This window comes from Ptychodera flava, chromosome 8 (assembly GCF_041260155.1).
Source record: "Ptychodera flava strain L36383 chromosome 8, AS_Pfla_20210202, whole genome shotgun sequence".
NCBI classification, from domain to species: domain Eukaryota; kingdom Metazoa; phylum Hemichordata; class Enteropneusta; family Ptychoderidae; genus Ptychodera; species Ptychodera flava.
In genome coordinates this window covers 7,210,070-7,235,398 of record NC_091935.1, presented here as the reverse complement: position 1 = coordinate 7,235,398, position 25,329 = coordinate 7,210,070, and the positions used below count along the sequence as shown (strand labels likewise).

At 36.1% G+C, this 25,329-nt stretch overlaps 1 protein-coding gene across 1 annotated transcript in view; it reads right to left on the bottom strand.

Moving 5' to 3' along the window:
* LOC139138342 (calponin homology domain-containing protein DDB_G0272472-like) overlaps nt 1-25,329 on the bottom strand; it is an 85,410-nt gene that overhangs the window by 25,595 nt on the left and 34,486 nt on the right. The window contains exons 11-13 of the mRNA XM_070706674.1: nt 24,614-24,658; nt 23,319-23,558; nt 20,546-20,907 (exon numbers count right to left, since the gene is read on the bottom strand). Of these exons, the coding sequence (XP_070562775.1) occupies nt 20,546-20,907; nt 23,319-23,558; nt 24,614-24,658 (647 nt within the window). The remainder of the gene's footprint in view (nt 1-20,545; nt 20,908-23,318; nt 23,559-24,613; nt 24,659-25,329) is intronic.

Genomic DNA, 25,329 nt, shown 5'->3' with positions numbered 1-25,329 from the left:
AGAAACTCTACCCTGAGTCAATATTTGTGCTGTCTATCAGATAATGTGAGTTATAATGTCTCTATCACCAGACTTACATAACTGCATGTACCTTCACACATCGCCTTTATCACTACACAGAATTCTGCCAGCTAACCTTGTCAAAGGTTGTACACTTTGATTGACCAAAAAAAAAAGATAAAGAAGACACAAGCGTGTTCAGTTGACCTCTATCCATAAATCAAACACATGCACATCATGGATAGACTACTGTTAGCTGTTAATGGTAGCAGTACTGATAATCTCTTATTACTACTGGTCAGACAAGGAAAAATTGTGAGATTGTAGTTTGAGAAGCGCCAGGAGTCAGTGTACAAGTTGAAACTGAAGGCAACAAGTGCTCAGAGGGTTTTTCCTTATCAGTGATATCTGATACTGCTACAATTAGGATAGCAGTGCAAATAATGACTTTGTTTGCTGAAACAACAGTACAGTGTCAATATGAACACTGCATGCTGTGTTCAATGAGATAGGCAAGATGGCCGCTTGTCTTTGGCAGACAGCTAGGAAAATAAGGACACTAGATAATTTCAGATTCGATGCATACAAAAAAGACATGGGGTCCGCCTGGATGCATTTGTAGGTTTGAATTTACGTTCTTTATACACAAAGTTGAGCTGAATATTATTAAACCTAGACACAAATAATTGTAAATTACAGCTATACTTCCCATGAAAAGAAAAAATCTCAGTATCTTGAAAATTTCATAGAAATATATCAAGCACTGCATTAATAAAATATGCAAGAGTTCATGTTCCTAGACCAAACATGGTCCTTTTCTCAAACAAAAGCATTTTGTCACAGAAAAACAATTTCAGGTAAAATAACTACAAAACAAGATAGTTATAAAATTTGTACACACTTACTGGATTTGCCACAGTTTAACCATTGTAATCTAGCAGCACAATGACTATTTGTAGGTGGAAATAGCTAACAGGACAGTTTGACATGACCAGTACCAGTACGGAAAATAAGAAATAAAATAAAACTGTAGCTCAGCTATCAACTAATCCTCAATGATGTATGCACCAAACTATTCTATAATACCCAATGAAACACTCAAAGACACGCCCAGACCATTAATATAGTCACTTATTACATTTCAAAACATTCCACTGTGATCAGTATGTCTCAAATTCATGATTTCTACATTGGAGGTGACATTGATAGATGTAAATGAAACTGGAACTTTGGTACAATTGAATTCCCAACATAATAATTCTACCGCATTGCAAAGCAAGTTATTATAAGTCTACCTGGGTAATTATGTTCAGAAATTCCTCAGTTGCCATGGTTGTTCAAGTTCCATCGTGAGAGGGGTGGATGGGTGCGGGATGTTGAGGAACTACAGGATCTGGACAGGGTGTTGTACCATCTGGAAGGGATCTCTGTAAATGCTTTGTGTGCAAATCCGAGAAACACAATGGTGATGATTATAGATTAGATACCTATCAAAACTGCAGTAAACAGCGGCTCATTGTTCAAGTTATTGGAATCTATTGATTTTCTACAAATTTGCAGAACTCAGAAACTAACGAGGAAGAGCTGTTAATTTTATATGCATCTGCCAGGAAGTCTGAAAAACAAAACAGGACATAAATACTTGTACTGATTTTTTACAGAAACTTTGACCAAGAAGTTTGAGAATATTGCATTTATAAATTCTGGTATCAACCTATTTCTCTTCATTATTGAACAGCAGTATGTACTGACTAGCATGTCACTATATGATTGGCACGGTCATCACTCAAGGTTGGGTCATAAAACCTGACATATTGATTTAAATGACAATATCTTTCAAGCACTATTATGTTGATGAATGGAAACATGTTTACAAATGAAAATATCTGGAGATAAGACCAGCACTCCATTGGCAACACTTGCTCTGAATAAAATAAACATTTAATACTGAACAAATGACAGCTGAGCATTTAGAATGTTTGATTTTTATCAGAAATTACGGTGAGGTAATTTACAATGAAACATATGTTTATAATATTTAATAAATGGAAACTTTATCAACATTATATGTGTTGGTCATTTTAAATCTTAAGTTAAATACAGTGTACCCTTTCTTCTGGGCTAACAGTTTATACCTTACTGAAGTTGCATTTACAGAATTCAAAACTTCACATTCATTTTCTTATTGACATTCCTAAACACTGCTCTGAACTTTTACATACCAATGCAATGAATCAAACAAATTTTATCCACACAGCACTGAACAGCGGGACCTGTAAAATAAAACTGCTTGAGGTATTCTTCAAAGTCACATTTCTTTAATGGAAAAGAAATTTGGGAATTCACTGAAAAAGAGTAAACTATCAGTAACTCAGTACATGGGCACCAATGTGTCAATGTAACTGTGATTACCAGACTGTGTTACAAACTCAAAAAGGATCAAACCTATACCTTGAGCAGACTTATCAGCATTGATCAATGATTGAAACCATTAATCTTTGCATGAAAATTACAAATGTTTGGTTCAAGCACGAAAGAGTTGTACTGGAGGGGGAGTATCCACAAAGTTCAAAGGGCCGTGAAATCTAGCTAAGAGAAAATATCACAACAGGCCTGCTAATTAGTTGACTAAAAGTTCACATGAATTGAAACACTGTATCTTGAAAATACCGCTTGGATCTGGCTTTGTTCATGTACTCACAAATTTGAAGGACTTTAAAACTTAAACTGAGAGAAAAAAATACAGCTTGAACCAAGATGTAGATATATGATTCAATACATTGGTGATACTAGAATCAACCCTGAGGTCCTGCCCACCAACTAATTCACACACTCATGACATGAACGTACCATCAATAGATACCTGATTACCCAGATTGGAAGTACAGGGATCCTATAATGATGTCTATGCCTGCTATAGACTGATTAATCATCTTATTATTGACTTTTTATTATCAGAATTGTAAAATGTACCCTAACTATTCTAACAAAACTGATTTTCAGTTATCTATAAAATGCAGATTTTGTCACAATGCCATACACCTGTTGACAAATGACCCTATTGTATATTGGTCGTGTTGTACATCTTTTCCAACCTTTAGGATCATTATGAAGTTGGCCAACAAAATACTAACACAGGTTTTGGTCAGTTTTTTATTTTTTTCATCAAAATAAGTCCCATATACAAGACCAAAATGCTCACTGACACTAACACTGACAAACCTAACACAGGATAAAATGAACTAAAAAAACAAATATTACTGTGCTGGCACGGTCACTGTATAAAATGACAGTTATAACTGTTGTTTGATCAACACACAGTTACTGGTTCATTGTGTATAGCAACATAATTTACCTACGCACACAAAATACCATAAAACACATGTACGTGGCAGCTTGTATTAACAGAACAGGGGGATATAAATGTCTTACCCAACGGAGAAAAATGTTTGCGGAGTTTGAGAGAAGACCGCTATTTATAATGCAACTACTATACATGTACCTGTCAGCTCATGTGTTTTTATCCAAAATTGTAATGTCTCAGGCAGATAATACCTGATGACCTAGATCTGCATTGTATTCTGCAGTCAGACCATTATCATTCTATGAGGTCACATACTCTACTGCACTGCCCACCTGTTTAGTTGGCAAAGTCTGGACTGATTGAGTTTTATACATCAACTCTCAACACAAAACGTGGAAAGGTTCAATCTGCAAACATCTGTATGTATTTTGAAACATTCATGGCCACTCTAGTATACGTGAAGGAGAGGTTTAAAACCCTAAATCAGTCTAGATGTCATCAGTTGGGTTTCATTACATGGCATGTAGCCAAACTGAGAGATTACCCAGCCAACAGTGTCCTGCGTAGTCCGGGTATCGTACACCGTTGACAAACTAGTGGTAGGTTTTAGGTTTCCAGAACGACTAATTACACCAAAACATCAAAAGACGACTTCCACTGGCACCAGTGCGCCACTTACATATACATGTCATCCACACTACACAAAATCATCACAGTAAAAATGTGAAATTTTGACTCACGGTTCCGCTCATCATGGAGGGGACTTCAACCGAACAGTTGCTAATGTACAGTGGAACTTTGCACTGTGACTCTATCATTAGATCGCTATGCGTGTACAACCCAACATTTTTGGGTTGTCAAGGTGCAAGAATAAATCGAACGGTAAAATTACAGTCAGGTAGCATTTGGTAAAACACTCCAAAGAGTCTACCGATAAATCTTTCACAGCCAATTCCACTGCAAAGTAAGTCATCAGTAATGTCCATAAACATGGCACTCTCATCACCATGGTTTTTCAAAATAGCATGCAGAAAGTACTCTGGGAAAGTTAAAAAAGGGCAAGCCAATGTAGCAATTTTTCTTGAAGCTTTCATTTTGACAACATTTTCATTTTCATTACAGACAATCATTGCTTATGTGACAGCAACAACTTAGTACCATCTGACCAACACATAAAATATTCAGGCCCAATCAAAATTGCACAACTCTGGGTTTGCATCTTGTCATTTTTATTATTGTTTGTGATGAGTGACACTCTTCACCTAAAAATGTCGCACGTATATATGTCCTCATACATGTCTTGATTTATTCATGTTGTTTATCTCAAAGAATGGAAAGGGCAAGTCCCTAAACAGGTATCATCGATGACCCAGAATGAACTCTGGGCGAGTCTAAGACCAGTATGTGTACTTACCACCATTTTCCATTCACACACAAATAATCCATGCCAATAAATATGCCGAGACTACGAGAATAAAAATGCACAAATACTATCAAAACAAGTGTTACAGTCTCTTAACCATGTGAAACACCTCTGCAAACTGTTTTAAAGTTCAAAAGGTTAACTTGCAACTTTCTAAGATTTCTTACAGTTTTGACATCTTTTCAACTTTTCTGCACACTTCCAAAATGTACACCCCAAAGTGCAAGCATTGCCAAGATGACCATCCTGCTTGTAAACTGTAATTCCAACAAATGCTAAATTTTGTTCCAGATGTCCTGTGTTTGCAAATTTTTAGGCAAGTCTTGCACTGTGGCCTTGAAAATTCATATGGAAAATTCATATGGTTGGTATGAGAATTCAAAGTCAGCTTTTCTAACACTTACATGTAGAATTCACAAGGCCACAGTTGACCAACTATACAACTGCTGTTCGATTTAAACAGATTTTCACTTAAAATCTTCAATTGTCTTTTGATTTAAAACTTATTTTCTGACTTTGTTTGCATTAACTCTGAACAGAATTATAAAAATTTCTGTTCCTCTTCTTCATGCTTCTGTAATGAAGTTCCTCTTTATAACTTTAAATTCAAAAATCACAATGAGTGTCAAACTTGCAGCACAACACCCAGTAACAGAAGTTTTCTAGGAGTATTTCAAAACAATGTGAACATGCTAAAATTAACTTTGTCATTCATTCCACTTCAAATTTTACATCACTAGTTCCAATTTTCACAGATCAAATGTGTTGAAAAATCTTTGCAAAATGTGATTTTCAGGTATCTAAATTGGCAGCATATATTCTTGCATTCAATCTCTACATCATACCATGACAATACTCAATTGAGTGAATGTACAGTTGGGACTTCCTCTTCCGTAATATTGTCATGTAGAAACAATTTGCCCCTGGAAGTACAAACCTTGCCGTTTTATTACTATAAAGGAGGTGAAAATTTACAAGACTAGCAAAAAACAGGTTTATTTCCTCTTTTTATATGGTTGCCATATTACTGAGATCAGAATCTTTACAGCACAAAACACTCCAAGTACACCTGAGTGGAAGATTCCAATGTCTAACTTACAACTTCAAAGCTCTCAGACTGACTTTATGATTTGTTGACATGGACCGGGAGACACGGTGCATTCACCTTACAGTTGGTGACTCAGCCATGTAAATAGGATCGGAAGTGATCACACACACAGTTCTTTTCAAGTTGTCTGCCAGTGTTGTAAACTTGTACACAGTGGAGCACAATGGCACGGCCCTACCCTTGAAAGGCGTCAACTTGTTGTTCATACAAAGAGTCTCAGATACAAAAGCATGGAGAAAATTAAACCATTTCTCACAGACTTTGAAAAGTCATTTTCCACACACTGTTACTATAGCTTTACTTCCCAAATAAGTAGCTCTTTCACAGTGATGTTTTCACAATGAAAGTTTCAAGGATGAATTCCAATGATATTTACAGAGGATTCCACCAAACCTAAACAGGATTACTTCAAGCATTCATTCACAAAAATATTTGAAAGCAATGTGCAACACAAAAGAATTCCAAGCACAATGAAATACTATATGAAACACTGCTACCCACTGTCACATATACAACAGTAATATTATCTTTTCTAGAGTTTATCATCAAAATAATTTTTTTAGAAACTATACAAAGATTGCAACATCCAAAACACTACAAACCCATTAGTTATGTTATTTTGTTCAAAAGAAATTGCAACAGGAAAGGCTTGGCATGACCTTAAAAGTTGATAATCAAATGGATAAAGCAAGAACTGAAAGATGGTTTGTATAAATGGATGTAACCAACTTCCCAGTCTATTTCAAACTCATGTTCAAGTTATGATCTTGGGATAGTGTTTCCTGTATATCTTGTCTAATATGTTACTGTAACATTAGTATGAGTAAATCATAGTACAGAATTTACCATTATTCCAATCTCCAAGCAATGATCCTTCTCTAATATTTCCAAGGAATTCCATTGACTGCAAGACACTCAATCTCTAAGACCTCTCACCAAAACTGCATTCATTATTTTTTTCAATTACACCAGTTTTGAATCAAGCTAGCAGGAAACCCCTTGTAATGTAGCCTGAGCTTCCAACAATATTTTGATTTAATTAAACTCAAAAGTTTGATAGGAAATATTCAAAAATAAAATAATATCTACAGATATATTTGCCTTGCATACTTAAACAACTCTGTTCTACAAATATCTGCAATGTTATGGGTTGAAATCAGCTCATCAAGGTGATCTTTTGGAATATTTGCATCATTCCTTCATGGTTTCAGGGTTGTTGTCATGGTTACAATGAATATATCAGAGTAGCTATCAAACTCTATCTACGATTGGCTGAACAAAAGTTTTTTGATTCAAGAACCTACTAATCAGATGCAATGCCTGTTGTTTGTTTCCTACAACCTCTAAAGTTCATGATATTGTCATGTATGTATGTCGTGAATGTATAAATTTTATTTTCAACCAATCATAATCGAGTATACCTTCTTCACCATGGAAATAGTAATATTACCAAACTAAAGAACAGACTAACCGGGATACTAATTATTAACTTCCATTCAGAATTTTAGAGTTTATTTTTACTGACTACAGCATTGCCGTCTACCTCATTTGTATTCAGAGTAACCTAACCAGGGAGATGATATCGGTTGGCAAGGTTCCAATGACATGGTTGACTTCTACTACCACGGCCATCAGGGTCTCCGAATCTAATTATTCATGATAACTGCATTTCTCTGAAAGACACGCCAACATGGTTTCCTCCCATCACATTTCACAGGGTGGCAACAGAAGTTTCCAATACTAGCATTATCATCAAATCCCTGGATTTCATCACCAAACATGGAATTGAATATTGATTTGCCAGACCAACAAAAAGACGGGTTTAACTTCTCAGTAACTTCATTGATAGCGAATTAAACCAGTATTGATTTAACTGGGCTATGCTGTTAAATATTGAACATGATTGCTGATTTCCTGCTCTGCACAAATCTTTTAAGAACACTGAAGTACTGGATCCAAACATTTTTAGAATCCTGTTATACACATAACTTATTTTTATTGTTCAAATTATATAATAGGGGAATATAGACTTCTGACATTTATAGAATTCCTATGTTACCCAGACATAATAAACATACGGTATTGCAATATTGCAAACATGAATTCAGGCTGTTGACGGTGAACGGTTTTTCATGAGACTGGCAGGATACAGGACAAGTTGCCAGGGTTTATGCAATAAAGCACCAGGCTTTGGAGTTCACCATCGATTTTTCCATTATTGTGAATGTACACCTTGTAATTTGTCCACCTCATAATTACTCAGCTCCTGGCCGATTGCCACCACTGTGTCAAACATGAAATGACACTTCTTAAAGATTAAACAGCAAACAAATTTGTAACGAACACTGGTTGTGAGCCAGCACTCTTCACGAGGTAGCACTGATGTGTAGTTTTGTTTGCCCAGCCGCCACATATCCATATCGTAGAAATGGACGATGATTGAAGTGCGATTACACACGTTGTTGAGTACTTGGCAAACTTGTGTCTTGAGTGATCGACTTGATGGACGTAGATCTTGTACTTGAGTAGCGCACTGCAGTTGTCAAAGTCCGCTGTACTTGAACTTGGAACAAACGGTGAAACGAAATGTTTGTATACCTGTGTACACAAACACTCACTTACACACAAAGGTCACTATGCCATGTGTAAGGACATCTGTTGGTTTACATGTGGTATCATTTTCAACTCAGCAAATTTCTATACGTGGCGCAACCCCTTGAATGGACACAATGAGACAATTGTTGAGCAAACTATATTCTGGACAGTGGAAAAGTTTTCAAACATATTCACAATACCTGTTGAAAGAGAATTAAGGTGCATGGAAAATGACAAGCATAACATCCACTTAAACATTTTACTGACAAAATGACAGAAACATGACGTAGTATCAGTCAGGTGATGATGAAAACGACATTGTGACATGTAAAACACATATGCTTGCAGCAAGAGCACAAAGTTATGAAAATGCTGAACAATTTCTTTTGCATGCTTATACACGTTTGAACTGTGGCTGCATGGTGCTGTACTTTATAGACACTTAGTGTTTTCACAGTAGCCGCTCAATCTGTGTACAGTGTTAATAAATGCAATTAATTCTTGTTACGGTTAATTAATTAGAGTACATACATTAATGAGAATACATACCCCATGGCAGTGTGGGCATGAAAAGACAGTTGCATTTGGCCAGTCAGCTTGAGATTTAGACCCTGCGCTAACACACTTTCTGGAACGCTCCATTTCTAAATCCCTGGGTGCACTGAGGGTACACGTTGCAACTCGGGCCTGACTGCGTTTAAACTGAGCACCTTTATATAGCTTTTGCAGTATCTCAACTAGTTCGAGATCTGGCAGTTCCCTTCTCGGTTATCTGGATAGTGTCACATGTACGTGTCTCTCTCTCTTCCGGTTTTCTTCCACTGACAAATGATCGCACTGAGGTGCGACCAAGGTGTGCATCTGTTGTCAACCAGTGACAGGCAAATACGGATGTGTGCACAAATCAATGTAGTATGACACCAACGATGGACCGTTACAAAGTTTTCAGTCAGGGCTGGACAGAGTCTGTGGAATTTCTCCGTCGTGTCATGTCAATGTATGGAACTCACAGAGAGGAGTCCTTAGTGAACAAACCTGTGTGTGTTCTCAGGCTGCTATCGGGTCATCTCAGGGGAGCGATTACAATCTACATTCCTGGCAAAGTCCAGACAGGGCTCAGGTGAAAAATTAACCAGAAAGCTAGATGCAGAGTCATGAAGCTGGGAAGCTATGCACAGTTGTTAGGGCAGCAGCTGGGGCTGCGGCAAATGCTTGACAATTAGTATTTGTTCAGAAGCAGGAAGCGATGCAAGCCCGCGACAAAATAATTCCAAAACAACTTTGCTATATCGGATTTCAGCAGTGGCCACAACTCCGTGAAACCTATCAGACTCTTCAGAATAACAAAAATTTGCTCACCTGATCACTGTGCTGGGAGAATTCTTTTTGAAGAAGTTATAGATTGTTTGAAAACAACCACTTGTGGAATTACATAAAGCATATCACGGGCATGGGAAGGCTCGGCGAATCCATTTCTCAACACTCTATCAAATGATTCATGTCTTGGACTGGAGATACACTCCACTGAGAGAACTCAACCATTTTGACAGGAAGGGGCGTGTTACTCTCACACCGTGCAGGGGCTGACTTACCTTATCAAACTATTCCCATCTACCTCTGATATATCAAGTTAATGAACGATGACGGAAGCTCAATGCAGAAAAAAAAATAGCGAATGAATTTAAGTCCAGGAATATTTTTGGATTTTTGAATTTCTCACCTCAACTGTAGGCACTGTTCCCCACTGTAGAATCACTTTCAACTGACTCTGATACATGGTGTCCCCCTATAATTATTGGCACTTGCTTATTGTATGAGTTTCAGAGTGCCAACAAAAGGCCCGTCATGCTTGAGGTCTTTGGCCAATGCTGACAAAGGGAAACAGACCATTTCCACCGACACACAAATAAGGAACCTCCAACGATTGTTCGCGAGGGGTTATGAGGTCACGATGTCGTCTGGTGCATCCTATCATTGCATCGTGACAAGGGCAACTCCCTAAACATGTACTTACACCTTTGCCCCGTTTAAGGAAGCTTTGCAAAATCAAGTTAAGCAACACGTAAAACAGCATAGCCACACACTAACCAGTGGGAAAATCAGTGCAGTATTAGTGGGTTTACATCAATTTATGATGTGCCCCTCCCAACATTAGAAATTCAAATATGTCCCACCTAGGTCAATCACATTGCCCTTGTCTGGTTTTACACGCCTATGCATAGGTGATTAAAAGTGACTGCCGCAGAAAGGAAGGGAGCGTAAACTTTTAAGTCAGGAAAGCAATCAATATAATATCAACAAAATTAAAACTTAATTGCCACTTTTGAACTCAAAACACTTTGTCTTATACACACTGCAAGTAAAAATGTGCCAAAATGGCATTCCTGAGAAATTTATACACTCGCAACTATACTTTTCTTGCACTGGTAACATGACCACCTAAGTTACTGCTATGTGGATAAACACCCCCTAATATTCCAATCTCTTTTGAATGATAATCAGATACACCTTAATTGGTTCTCTTTTGAGTTCGTTGGAAGAGAGTCGCTCATTACGTCAAGAAAATTTCTTTAATGAATGCCCTGATGAGAGAGATTATCTCTTAAGCTGTTTAACTTCAGGGTAAAGCTGAATAAATCCCAAAAGCCCTTCTGAAGCATACATGGTGTGCTGGCAAATTCCTGATGATGCAGATCCACATTTCCACAACATCTTCTCCTGGAAAAGTTCACTCAGCAAATAAAAACCAATCAATGTCTCTGTTCATATTGCTTCATCAGTACGAATCAATGATATTACAATTGTGATGGCATTGAGCAGATTGGTGTTTGAAATCCCATTTCACTGAACAAGCTTTTTGACTACCTGTTTTTTCTTTAAGGAAAATAGAATGCGCCTTGCAACAGATATTTGGACTCTCAAATTTTCCCAATACTTTTCAAGTCCACTGCTTGTGTGGATTTATTTTGAACTTTTCTGGAATATATAAGGTTTTCACCATCTTTTTTGTGAAAATCAAAAATTTCTCTTTTTCCATAGAGTTAACTAACAGGGATATCCGCCATTTTGAATTTCAAGTGTTGTAAATGTAGAGTAATTAGTTTCTCTAGTTCCAAAATTTGCACAGTTACCCATGATTTGTGGTCTTGATGTTGACAGAGAATGGTTGGAAGTTTCTTTGTGGAAAGTTTGAGCAAAATTGTAAGTGTTTCGGTTTGAGGTGCAGAGTACCTTAACAGTATGTTATGGTATGGACTTTATGTTATGGTATGTCATGTGTGGACTTTATTAATGCCGTCAATGATTAATTGATTTCTCACGTGCAATTTTGATAAATTTATTGACATAAAATGTACAATGTTACAGTTTTGAAGATTTGATATGTCCGATATGTCCAGGTATCTGGACACTCCGAAATTTACGATACTGTATATTATCTTATTCCTGCTGATATCTAAGATGTAGTTGTTTGTGTGTAAATTTCTACTTTATCTTGCAACAACAGTACTGACAATGTTTAATTTATAGCATTTTGATGACTGGTAAAAGTGGTTTTTATTGTGTAGATGTCTTTGACCTTGGCCTGCCCTTGATTTGTTCTCAGCCGTTCTTAGCCTTTGTCGAACAAAACGTCTACTTTTGTGATGTTTGTGATGAACGTCACTTTTCTTGTCTTGTTGTCAAGTTTCAAGAAATGTGTTTGATTAAAAGTCACCAAAGGGACATGCAGACCATAATTGCAATATCTGACTCAGTTAATGCTAGGGTCAGCAATTAACTCCTTGTTACAATATCCTTTCGGCTGACAATAGGAAATAAAACATTGGAAAAAAATCTTCACAAGAGGTTTTGCTACATTCTTCCTAAAGGCTTTAAAGAAACAGCTACAATATTTTTCAGGCAAATGTAGAATTCAGAGGAAAAATTATTTAACTCATCTATCATATGAATGTGAATTTATCTAGTCTCATGATAAATTGATTTTCCAGGGAGCAAACTAATCATACGGAGTGACCAGGAACCATTCTTAATATTATAGCAAAGAGTACTGAGTGTACGTATAAAATTTCAAAATGTCACCATACTCCTATTTGTTGGATGAATTACGAAGAAAGACGAAAACAAGAAAAAAAATTATGAAAATCTGCCTTCCAAGTTGTATGACATCATTGGATGTTATTTGGTAATTAAAATATTCCTTGATGACATCATATGCAATTTTAATGAGATGATATGTTATTTACTTGAGGGGTTTCAAAGTAAGCTGCTTTCTGGAAGGAAACAAAGTGTTTTAGTTATCAAAGAGTATCAGGTTTCTAAAACAGTAGCTGGCAAAATTGTGAAAGTAAACAGTTATTTTTACCGCCTTCTACTTCTTAATGAAACTCCTGTTTTTACATCGGTGCAACACAGTATATCTACTTACAAATAAAAGCCAATGAACTTCAAATTTGTAGCGCTCTCTTCCAAAATGTAAATTGCAATGACACTCAATTCATGGCCTCGGGGTTATATGGTAATAGTCAACAACCTTCATATGCAAAATGAAAAAACATTCAGACATTATATTTGCACAATACAGCTAAATGGCTTGCACATTTCACACCCTATAAAATTAATGCTGCTTGATAACCAAATATGACTTGCTTCAACACCTAAAATAGTCCTGACACATTCATCAATACAACAATTGAAAGACTCCATGGCTGTTGTTTACACATAGCAAACAGAAAACATTATATGGTTCATATTTCTGATGGAGTATCGACCACTCAAACTATTTCCAGAATTTCAAAGTCAAGGAAAACAGAGAGATACAACATGTGGACTATCTGGGTGAACTCCTACCGGAGTACAAAATCAAAAATAAGCACTTTTAAAGCAGCATTTTCAATTATAAATGAAAGTGTCACCTCCGAGGTCAGTCTGGTATGGTATGGATAGGTTGACTTTGCCAAACAAACACAATCTAGGGTGAGGTTACAGAGACAATAAGCAACCTGAATGCAAGTGATGAATGACCATGTTTTCACACATTTTCCTGTCATTTTCCTGTCATTTAGACAGAATCCACACCAGTTCCCTAGCAATTTCAACTTAGGAATATCAACCAAATGATATGACAATTGACACATCTCCTGTCTCAATTATCACCCTAAGTGATTATTGATAAAAACTGTCTGCGCAAAAACTGATGTGAAGAAAAGCGCTTCAGGGCATTGCCATAAACAAAACTTGGGGACAACATTTGTACAAACCACGGTCCATTAACTTGACATTCACAATTCAAGTTCCTGTTGATGTATTGTTGTCAACAACTTAATGGTGTCCTAACGGCTGTCCCGTTGATAATTTCAATGAACTCATCCATGGCTGCAAATCCCTTAAGCCCAAAAAGTAATCTCTCTAATTGATCTTTAATATCCTTCAGATGCTTGTAATTTCCATGATATATTTGTTTTCACTGATAATGAGATAGCTAATCAGGTTAAAAGCACCCAGAGGACTAATCATGTGACCTTTGACCTCTGATATACCAGAACAGGAGTACAGCTAAGTTGATGATATAGTCTTGTGAACAGAAATAATTATGGAATTATTCTACTTTTTGTTTTTTCCATGTTTCTTCATCACAGCACACCAAGAGTTGTATTGGCAAAGTTTTATGTGAATTTGTTTTGGGTAAAATTCAGACACTGCTGCAGTCTTAGTTGGACTTTCAAAACAAATCAACTTATAGGGCCAGAACTTGTGACTCTTTACCATTTTTTTGCTATTTTCATTTTCAAGATCAATTACAGTTTTTTTTTTCTTCTCACCAAAGGACGTTGAAACATTTTTATTTAACATGTCAACACAGCATCTATACGTGTTAAATGCATTGTTTACATTTGAATTCTAGTCTTTGCCAAAATTCACTTGTAAACGACAACAATGAAGTCTACGCATGCAAAGGCCGACTTGATAAGCTGAATACCATGTACTAAATATTCTTTGGAGAGTAGAATAAGAAACTGTAGTTAACTTAAGAAAACCAAAATGGTGAAAAAAATCGTAACAAATTACAGCTGCTGGTCCTTTAATGTCATGAAGAATAAAGTTACTCTACTGATGTTCTAGCCATCAAAATCTCTCTCTCTCCCCCCCCCCCTTCCATCCGTCCCAACCAATCAATCAACCCAACTTGCATTTATATCAAGAGTTTCTGTGCCTGGCTCAGCTTCTAGATTCCACCGACAATATGTAACAGTATGAGTACATTTAACTTACATTATTCATAATACAGAAAACTTAAACTTTTCCTGTATCAATTCTTGATCTCTTACCTCACATTTGAAAACAGTTGTGAGGAAACTGTTTGTGGTACAAACTGACTGTAGCTATAATGTTGCCCAGTTTTGCTGTTTTCATACAACCTGTCTTTGTTAAACAGACAAAAACTACCAGGTTTTTTACAGGAATTTTCACCTAACCGAGACATCTGAAACCAGTGAGGCAGAGTGCAGCTGTGTCTCCTTCTGTCCCCAAATACTCTCTAGTGGGAAACTTACATTGTTCATAGTATCTCCTTATATGATGACATTAATCGGTTTGCTTATAAGATTGGTATGAAAGTTAGTAGGCATGGTTAGAAAGTTACTAAGGCACAGCAAGCAAGTCAGTGGTAAGTATGCATTTTGTAGAAAAGTCATAAAAGTATTAAAGCATGGTAAGATAAAGCTCCATAAGCTGTATCTTTTGGCTATTTTTTCAGAACATTTGTTTTGTGGTTTCACTACACTTTCTGCATTGAATTCCTAAACTGTAATTTAATGCCAAGTATTTAGCATATCAACATAACCTATATGAGTATAATCTACATTGTTATTATTGAAAATTGTATTCAAGTCCGGACTAGAATTCATTTGTAAACAATAAACAATGATCACTACACACATACAAGCTGTGTTGACGAAAAGAATACTCGAAATTTCAGCATGACAAACAGATTAGGGTCAGACATGGTAGTTGATATACAGAAGCAGAACATTGAAAAACTTGCCACAAGTTACAGCTTATGCCCCTTTAAGTTTGTTGCAGCACAAGATGCTACTTACATAGCTTGAGGACACTTAGATACGTGAAGATGGTTACTTCAAAAAATTCACTTGAAAAATTCTGTTGAGAGACACTGCAGACTACAATTATTAGTTCCCCAGGTAAAGTGACTACAGAAACCCCAAAACTCAACCTCTACAAGGTCCATAAATTATGTAAATATGAGGGTGCAAATTTAAATATGATAAATACTCCATTTGAATATGCAATGAACCACAGAAGTGAAAGGTGGTATAATGGTTGGGTGCACAACAACACATCTAGGTACATAATACTCTGGGAAAACAAGGTCACCATCATCAATGAAAATTTAAAAAATGCAAACAAGGGCCTCTCTATTTTGGCAGAAGTCAATGACCTGATCTTTACAATCAAAACAATCCCTAAGGTTGATTCAGACTCAGATTTTCAGACCCAGGTTATCCAATGTCTGCCTGCGACAAGCCTCCTGACAAGAGTCTGAACAATCTGTTAAGTTAAATACGACAGCAAAATCTTAAAAAAAAAGTACAAGACAGGGTTTTCTCGAAGGCATCCCAAGTCATTCTGCTGGGTCCCTCTAGACAAACACTATGTCATTCATCTTACTATGTCATTCATTTTACTGGGGTTCCCCCTGGAGTATAGAAGCACAGTAATATTCAGGGACAAAAGCAATGTCATTTTAATGCCACCTGACCTCTCCAAAGAACTTTTCAAAAATAGAGACCTGTAAGATTGTAATGGTGGACGAAAACACGGCAACCTCAGTAACATTACAGATTATTTGAAGGTCTTGTGGGACTAAACTGTGAACATGGCAAGTTATATAACATTTAATCTTTTCTATCTTTTCATTAATTCATTCCTTGTTTCAACTCACAGTCAAGTAATTCATTTACAAAAGTAGCTTTCAGAAAGCCACTTTAGTAAAGCCGCCTACTGGGTTCAGTAACTATGGCAAAGGTGCTAAGCTATGATGTATTGCCATGAATATCTGAAATTCCACAGAGTACTGGGATGTTATCCGCTATACTATCATCAAGTCATGCTTTCGCTACAGTGTATCTGGTTGATGAAGGATTCTGTATTCAGTGAGAATGCAATGTAACACTCTACTTCTGAAGGACTTAAAAATCAGAAAGGATAATTTTAAACACAACAAATTTGTACATTAGAAATTCAAGTGTGTTTGCATTCTCCGCACACAGGATATTATCTTTCTCAGTGAGTTCTCAGTTTTTGAATGAATGAACATCGAACACTGTGATAGAGAAACGTTGGTTTCATGATAATTGAAGTGAAATATGACAAATCCAGCAATGTGTGAACTGTCAATGACAATTGATCGTCACTTTCTCCAAAAACCAGCAGAAATTTCCGTGAATACATTACCTGCAACTCCACTGAAGTTTGCTCTTCTTTGGCCGTGGACGTTGGCTTCTTTCTGACAAAGATACCATGTGCAATCAGAATACTGCACAGACAACCCATCTTGTTGACCAAACCAGTAAACAGTCACTCTGTGTACAGCCAAGTATAGAATCTGATGCGCCCTGAAGTACGCAAGTTCGGCCCCCTTGCAGACTTAACTTTGATCTCTAAGGAGCAATGTTTACCGACACTGACAGACACTTGCTATATCTTAGCTCCTTGAGAAGATGCCGGAAATAGAAACGCAAGTCATTAAACTTTAACAGCTGTGACTGTGCGTTACACACCGGGTCTGCACCAGCTCACTTGCTATCTGGGGTCTGATAGGGAAGCACCCAGACTGTCCTGTTTATATACACCTCACCACCCATTGATAGCCATACTCAGACACTGAAGGCCTAAAATGAAAAGGTTACGTACCCATGCTCATTTCAATATTCTCTCAAAAGAATACAATGAGTGGAGAAGCCAACAATCCACTAACAAAAAAATTAACCATGAAAGATACATTCACACATATAACTTCATACGTTAACCTTCAGAGAGAGAAAAGTTTTCATATTTCATGGTGCAAAACCTGAACAAACCAGAAAACCACCTGTTGAAACTTGCACTCTATTAATAAGTAGCCGCCAAAGAATGACTGTTTACAAAACTTCTTTGTTAAAATATCTATTTTCATATCCCCAATACCAGTAAATTTTATATTTCATATAGATAGTTTGTCAATGCAAATGACATCATCAACAGCTCTGTGCTCAAGTGTTGGCAACTGAAAAATGATATTTGAAATTCTTGCAATAGTTAAACAACTCCCACAACAAACTCTGCTTTTTTTTGTATGTACTTGAAGGGTATCTGTATTTACAGTACTTCTGTCAGAATGTCTGACTCTTTCATTGTACACTGATACCATATCATTTCTTGCGCTGAAACCCACAGGTATGCTTTGACTCAAGGTCAGCCTTCTGAGATGTGAACTAATAATTTGCATATTACCCACAATGCCTTGGTAAAGTATTTTTTAGCAACTGTAGGCCTGCTACGATTGGTCCATCAAAAACACATCAGCAGCAACACGCTTTCCTTTACCGGGCAAAGAGACCTTAATTCACATCAACAAAAATGGTGCATTGAAACAAAAGAAAGACTTAGATAAGGTCAGAGAACTTTTTCAAAATATTTTTTTGAATAAGAATGTGAGTAAAGACCTTGCACATGAATAATGATATCAGATCATTTCCAAAATTCATAACATGTCACATTTTTTTCACATTAACATTTTCTACTCGTTCTACAAAATTTGGATTTCAAACTGCTAATCACAATGATAATCCATGCCATTTCAAAGGGAGTGGGCAGTGATCTGGGCGTCAGGTGCAGATGTGGGTCAGATCATGTTTTATAAATGCCAACATGATGCAACAAGTGGGTACCATATATCCACAAGAATTATCCGAGAAGCGGGTATTGTAAATCCCTGACTATTAATGCGTCAACAAAATATCAAGTACCCACAACTCAAAACAAGCGGCATCATTTACACTTGATGGCATTCACTTTTCCATACCAGAGTAATTTACACCCAGACTAATTACACCCGCAAAGTAATCATCAATTTTTATTATTTTTGTCATTTACTCATAAAACACAAATTGATTAGGTTGTTTGTCTACTACGGCATGCTGTACAGTCACTTCAATACTGTGGTGTCTAGTTTTACAAGCAATTCCCTTAGGTATTGGTTAGAATTAACATATAATGTTATATTTCAAATTAAAAATTTACCACTTTACCTGTTCCATGCGTTGTATAAAAGTCAGATACATAGGGTTTCTGGAGACTATCTGAAGGGAACATTTCATCATCATCAACTTGTAATGTCAGCGCACAAGTCTATTAAACTCTCTACTGCAGGCAATTTTGCTTTTTGAAACAGGGAAGGTTACAACTAATGTACGTGTTATCTTGGAGATTTGTTTGATATACCTGTACTGTGGCTGGAATTTCCTTTGTAGAGGGGAGTGGTCGGATCAACTAGGTAACCTTTGTGACAATTTGGTACAACACTACAATTTCCATATCCAAAATTAGACCTACACAGCATGAATGGTGCTGAGGAGGGTTAAGGGAAAAATGTTGGCATATGCCAGGACAAACTTTCATGCCACAACAGAAAAAAACAGCACTGCAGAAAAGCTTACGGAATAGCAACTTAATTGGTATATCCATCTGATTGGAAGGATATATTTGAATCTTTGAAACTGGTAAAAGGGGAAAAAACTGCACAATGTGTGTAAATCACCATAGATAAATGGCCACACATTCGTACATAGATCTTCGAGTACTTCACCGTTAATGTATCAACAGGCATTAGAAATAATTTTGTTCAACACAATGCAGCTATTCACTTCCGCGTCCACTGTGACCTCACAACAGCTAAAATAATCTAATATTAAACAGACTGAACAGAGCCCATCTGTTGTCTGTTAAACCCTGGTAGTTTAAATGCAGTTACGCCACATGTTAATCCCTCTCGGTCAATATTTGTCACTGTATTTCTAATGGCATTTTTCCCTCTTATTTAAAATTATTTATGTCCCACATACCACTATCAAATGCACACAACAATTATTCATGACATGCATTACGACCAGATTAAAGTATAAACCATAGTAAAAATTCAAACCATAACATAAATTGAATATTTTGATCAATACATATTATCATATGTACACCTTTAAAGGGTCATAGTGTTTCATTATTACAGGACTTTTGAAGCCATCTGTAATCGCCATTTGCATTGTTCATGGTCTTGTTACTAATTTTATAATTCTGACAGAAAATCTGTCAAATAATGTCCTCTTCAAGTATTTACAGTTTAAATATTCATTGATCAATCGTTTTATTAGGTCAACATTAAGTTTAAGTCTCTTTGAATGGTTAAACAGTATATGTATAGAAAAGTTTCATTTTGCGATATGATTGGCAAGTTACAAAGCACGATTTTCAGATAACTTTATACAGTGTTTGATCAACCTGAAATCCACAAACTCACAATTTGAACCGTTAAAAATCTCAAAAGACAAAACCAAGTAAATTACAGAGCAAAATTATAATAATTAAAATTTAAAAAATGTTACTGCAACACTTCTACATATATTTATAAATTAATAGCAATATTTTACACGGACCATTACCACTAGATACTACATGTACTATTATATTAGGTGTTGTCACAATGTGTCACAAATTTTTCTCTACAAATTTAGCTGTAATGATTTCAATTTCTTATTATGGAACTTTATTTATGACAAAAAATACACTTTTCGTTAAATCTACAATTTACATCCTGATTAATATGTAAATATTAATCTATTTATTAAGTCACTGAGAGGCACTTAGTTTGTTGTATTGATAGAACGTAAGAGTTTTATAAATGATTTCCTAAAACTTCAGAGCTGTTAAAAAGTGAGTTTAATCACTATCATGAAACTTTATGGTAAATTACACTAACTGATGGACCTACCCTAGGCAAGGCCAATCTCTCACTACACACACACATCACCACAGCATGTAATCATGACAGCAACACCTCACTTACCTGTGTACTCTCTTGCAAATTGGAGTTTCCATTTCCTCCCCTTGTAACTGATAAAGATACTGGCATCTGATTTGTTGAGTTGTCTGTGATCTCTGCCGTCTGATTGGCTGATTGATCGGTGACATCTGTTGTGTGACTGGTTGACCAGTTGGTGATGTCTGATGTCTGATTGGTTGATGTTGTAACATCTGGTATGTTATCATTTATCTCATCTTGATTGTTCAATTTGTCAGTTGGTGTGTTTGAACACGGAACATGTTGATCATTTGTTGTGTGTGGGCTCGTACCAGGTGCACTTTTGAATAATTCATTCTGATTGGTTACTGGGGCCGATGACCATAAGTCGTCTTCTTCAGCTGTCACTGCAAAACACATTGTTCTCAATGTGAACAACACATCTTTGATATTTACTTAAAAATTATTATTTTCATCTCAATTTTGTTTATCGATATCAGCATTCAGTATGCAGGATCAAAATTATTCATATAGCTGTACATTGTGCATATGCATGTTAAAACAATCTTACATCTGATTCTTCAGCCAATGAGAATTCTGAAATATATGCATAGCCACGTTCATGTTCTTTGATTTATGAGTTTACACCCAATATTAATAACTTCTTCAATACTTGTAGAGAACAAAAGAAGAAAAAATAAACGGTACATTCTAGTACTCATTAAATTCTATATTTGCATTTTTCATTTTTTTTTATTGCTATCATGTCAAGGTGTTTTGATCAACTGAAAAATGGGACATGTAACTCTCAAAGGAAAATACACACAGTAGGCAGAGATTCAGGAACCTCCCACAAGGGATCAATGACTCATAGCAGCAGTACGCATTTCCATGGATTCCAAACTGTTTGTATACAGTCATGATGGTGGCTTGGTCACATGACTTGCATCAATACTGATTGCACAAGCTGTTAGTATTATATTTGTTTCCAATATTTTCATCATGCCTTCGCACACACATATTTCAAACCATCGTGATATATGGAATTTTGAGACTGTAATGTTTTGCCCAGCAGCCTCACTTCCAGCACTGATGTGTGGTAACAGAGGACAGTGTGGGCCATTCATAATTCAATTACAATGATTCACTCTGACAATATCCTGCCTTCAAGCGGCAAAAACCAACACGGACTACTCTCCATACTCGCATAATTGCATTTACTAGCCGAGGAGTCACTTTGAATAACAATTACGCAGTAAAAGAGAGTGTTGATCTGGCTATGGGAAAAGTACACTGTATTGGTTCAGTGAACTCTGCTGGGTAGCTTGAGCAAATTATACATCTACCTGCAAAGATTCATGCCTGAAACCTAGATGTGTGACATATTTATGCCCCGTAGCATTTTAATTTCTGTCCAAATTGGAATAAAAATTATTTCAGTTTCGACAACTTACCAGGAACCAGATACAGTAACTATGGCCTTCGCAAATACTAAAATTTTTGACAGATATACAACAACAAAGATTTTATCATTTTTGATGATCTACAGATAAAAAATTGTTCATTTTTGATGAAATACTGTAAACGAAATTCCCTCCTTTTTATGATGAATCACCATATGAAATTGCCATATTCAGTTTCACTGATGACAAAAAAATTTCAATTATTTGCTAAATCTTTGATAGATAGGATATTACCAGTAAAGACTACATTCATTTTACAAACTGAATGTCTCCCAGTGTTAGATTTTGAAAATTATTTTTACAATACGCTGTTAGATTGCTTGATGCACTGGTATTTGATATGTATATAATATGATCGATATTTACATATTTCTAATATGATAGAATTATCTTTTTTACATGATGTTTACAAAATATTTATTTAGATTTTTTATTTGCATCTTCAGTGCTTCAGTCAGAGAACAATTTAAAAATTGGCAACAAACCTAAAACTGCATTTTAAACTTTTCAGAGATATTAACATAACAAGTTTGATGTTAGCTTTTTGAAAGTAAACTTTCAAATTGCTACAGAGTACCACTGGATGCTGTTTCCATGGCAACAGCTCACACAAAGCCACATGACAGAAGATATTGTGGAATCTCACTCAGGGATGGAATTTCACTTGAAAAAATAAGTGAAAACATATTCAAGAAATTTATCAAATACATACATAGAGCCTTTTGCAACATTTTTTTATCAGAAGAGTTAGCCATTTCAGACATTTGTATTGTTTGTCTTTTGTGACATCCATATCGCATAAAGTCATTTACATTATATATAAAATCTTTCATGTTTTCATCATTTCAGTATATACCGGTATAATGCTTTTCTGCACAATAATAGCACCTAGTTATTTCAACTAAGTCAGTCACCCTGAAACCTCCAGGTATGCTTTTAACATTGAGTGATCTGAACGCTCATGTAGCCATGACCTCTGTTGACCTTCCATTCACTGTGAAATGATACACAGCATCACAGAATAGATAATTTGTCAATACCGGCAAACCAAATAAAGGAGCGTTAACAATGGAAAATAACCCACAGGGAATATGGAACATGGAAAATGAAATCAACATCATAGCAATAACTGTTAATATTAGATAATTGAGATCTCATCCATTGTATAGTGTCATCTACATTATTCATAATCAGTATTATTTGAACAGTGAAAATAGAATAAACATCAAGGTAACTTACCTCTGACAGCTCTGAACTTAGCAACAGACACAAACATCCTGCCGCCTGTATTTTTTTTAAATTTACTTTCTAGCCAAATTTTCAGTTTTGCGTGTTGATATTTGTTATCAACCTACCCGACACAGTTTTAAACTCAGTGTCAAACTCGACACTGAAATCCGCTGATGTTTCACAGCTGTCAACAAAGTTATCCTCAAAAATGTTTTCGGCAGAAGTTGGCGAAACGCTGGTTGAGCCGCTGAACAGATCTTTTCCAGACAAATTGGTGGATTCAGAAAAGGTTTTCTGAAAGGGAGCTTCTGGTTCAGCTGGATCTGGGCTGCTCAACGGAGCAATTATTCCTTTTTTCCTCTCCTCTGGAAGAGAGAAAAATCCGGATCAGTGATGCCGTTTTCCATGCGATGTTATCGGCAAAACAGTAGAGGTTGGATGAAGGTCATTGCTGACAGTGACCTCAACTGATCTGGAATGCTGAAATCTGATTGGCTGGCATAAAAAGTCAATGATGCATCAGAGCACGACCAGGTAATTAAATTTACGTCTAAGTACAGACACGGAGACTCTGACGACCATTCCCATACAGAAGCAAATGGCAACAACAGGAAATACCGGAAGGCTTGAGAAAAATGAACTAGGAAATGATGCTCCAATGGAAAGACGTATTTGTTGGCTGGTTGTCATGACAACTGTGACATACATGCAGGTTACATCAGGTTGGATGCAGGAGTTGAATAGAGGAGAAACAGAATGTACATGTATATACAGAACATGAGAACACTGAGCCCCATTGAAAATAAAGATGAATGAAATCTAATGCACCCGATGAAATTCAAAAAATGGGAGGTTATTCAAGAGAAGCAACTGTGTATTCTATGAAGTGAGAGATTTGCAGGCAATGATTTGATCCTATCACTGGCGTATATTTGACTCGTCAAACCAAACAACTGTATTGAGGTGTGGCTCAAAATGACACAGTTTACTTTCCCATGCAATAATGTATTCAGGTAATGTGCCATTTTGCATCCGACCTTTATGAAATAAAAAAACGTAACACTGACAAATTTCTCACAAAAATATGACATAATAATGACAGTAAGATAATTAGTATACACTTACAACAAGCATTTTTTCCTAGTCCGTATTTGTTCTTCCACAAAACGATTCTGTGTGTGGTTCTGTAGCACTCAACTATTCATTTATTTTGGAACAGATGTGATCAAAATATCGCACACCAAGATGACCTCGGATTATTTTTAGACAATATATTCAAAAAATTTTGCATTAAAAGTTTTTGCAGGGAAAACCATGATCCTTTACAACAATAAAAGAGATTCAGCCATTCAGCTTTTGTTTCTAAATATGAAATACAACTGAAATTATGATACTCAAGCTATTTATGAATTCATAGTACCAGTTTGATCATCCATGGCCCATACATCATCTATGTCCAACAAGTCTGCAGCATGTGAATAGGAGGAAGGAAATACGTGACATTGAAATCAGTGTTGCATACACTAATGAGCTAATCAGCTTGTATGTTGATGAACTTTTATAGCAAACGACTTTACCTCAAATGTTATATAAAAAATTCAATAATAAATTATTTTTCACATCTACATAATGGGACCAATAATAGGACTTTGGAACAGTGCAAGGGCTGGGGCAAGCAGCCTCACTTTTTATTGGTGGTCTGTAGGACCAGTATCAACATATGCAGAAGTCCAGTTGTCTTGTTTGTTAATCATGAATGTATGTTATCATGGTGCGACTGAAAAAAAAAAGGGCCCCAATCAGCTTTTTGTAGAGGGTCCTTCTTTGGCTCGATGAAGTTACTGAACCCTCTAGAATTGTATTGATTTGTAAAAATTGTATAAATTATTATAAAACCAGCTGTTTATTACTTTTGCTTTGTCATGATTTATGGCACTTGATCACTGAATCTTATACAATGATAAAAATAAAATAATGTAAAATTCTGATCAATTATAATAGAGTGGACATGTACAGAATACCCAATATGGGTTCTATTGATTCTTTTGAATTCTATCAGCTGTTTTGTCATGGTGGTAACCATGACAACATGCCCCTTAATTGACTCAAACTTAATGCAATTCATGTTATACTGAA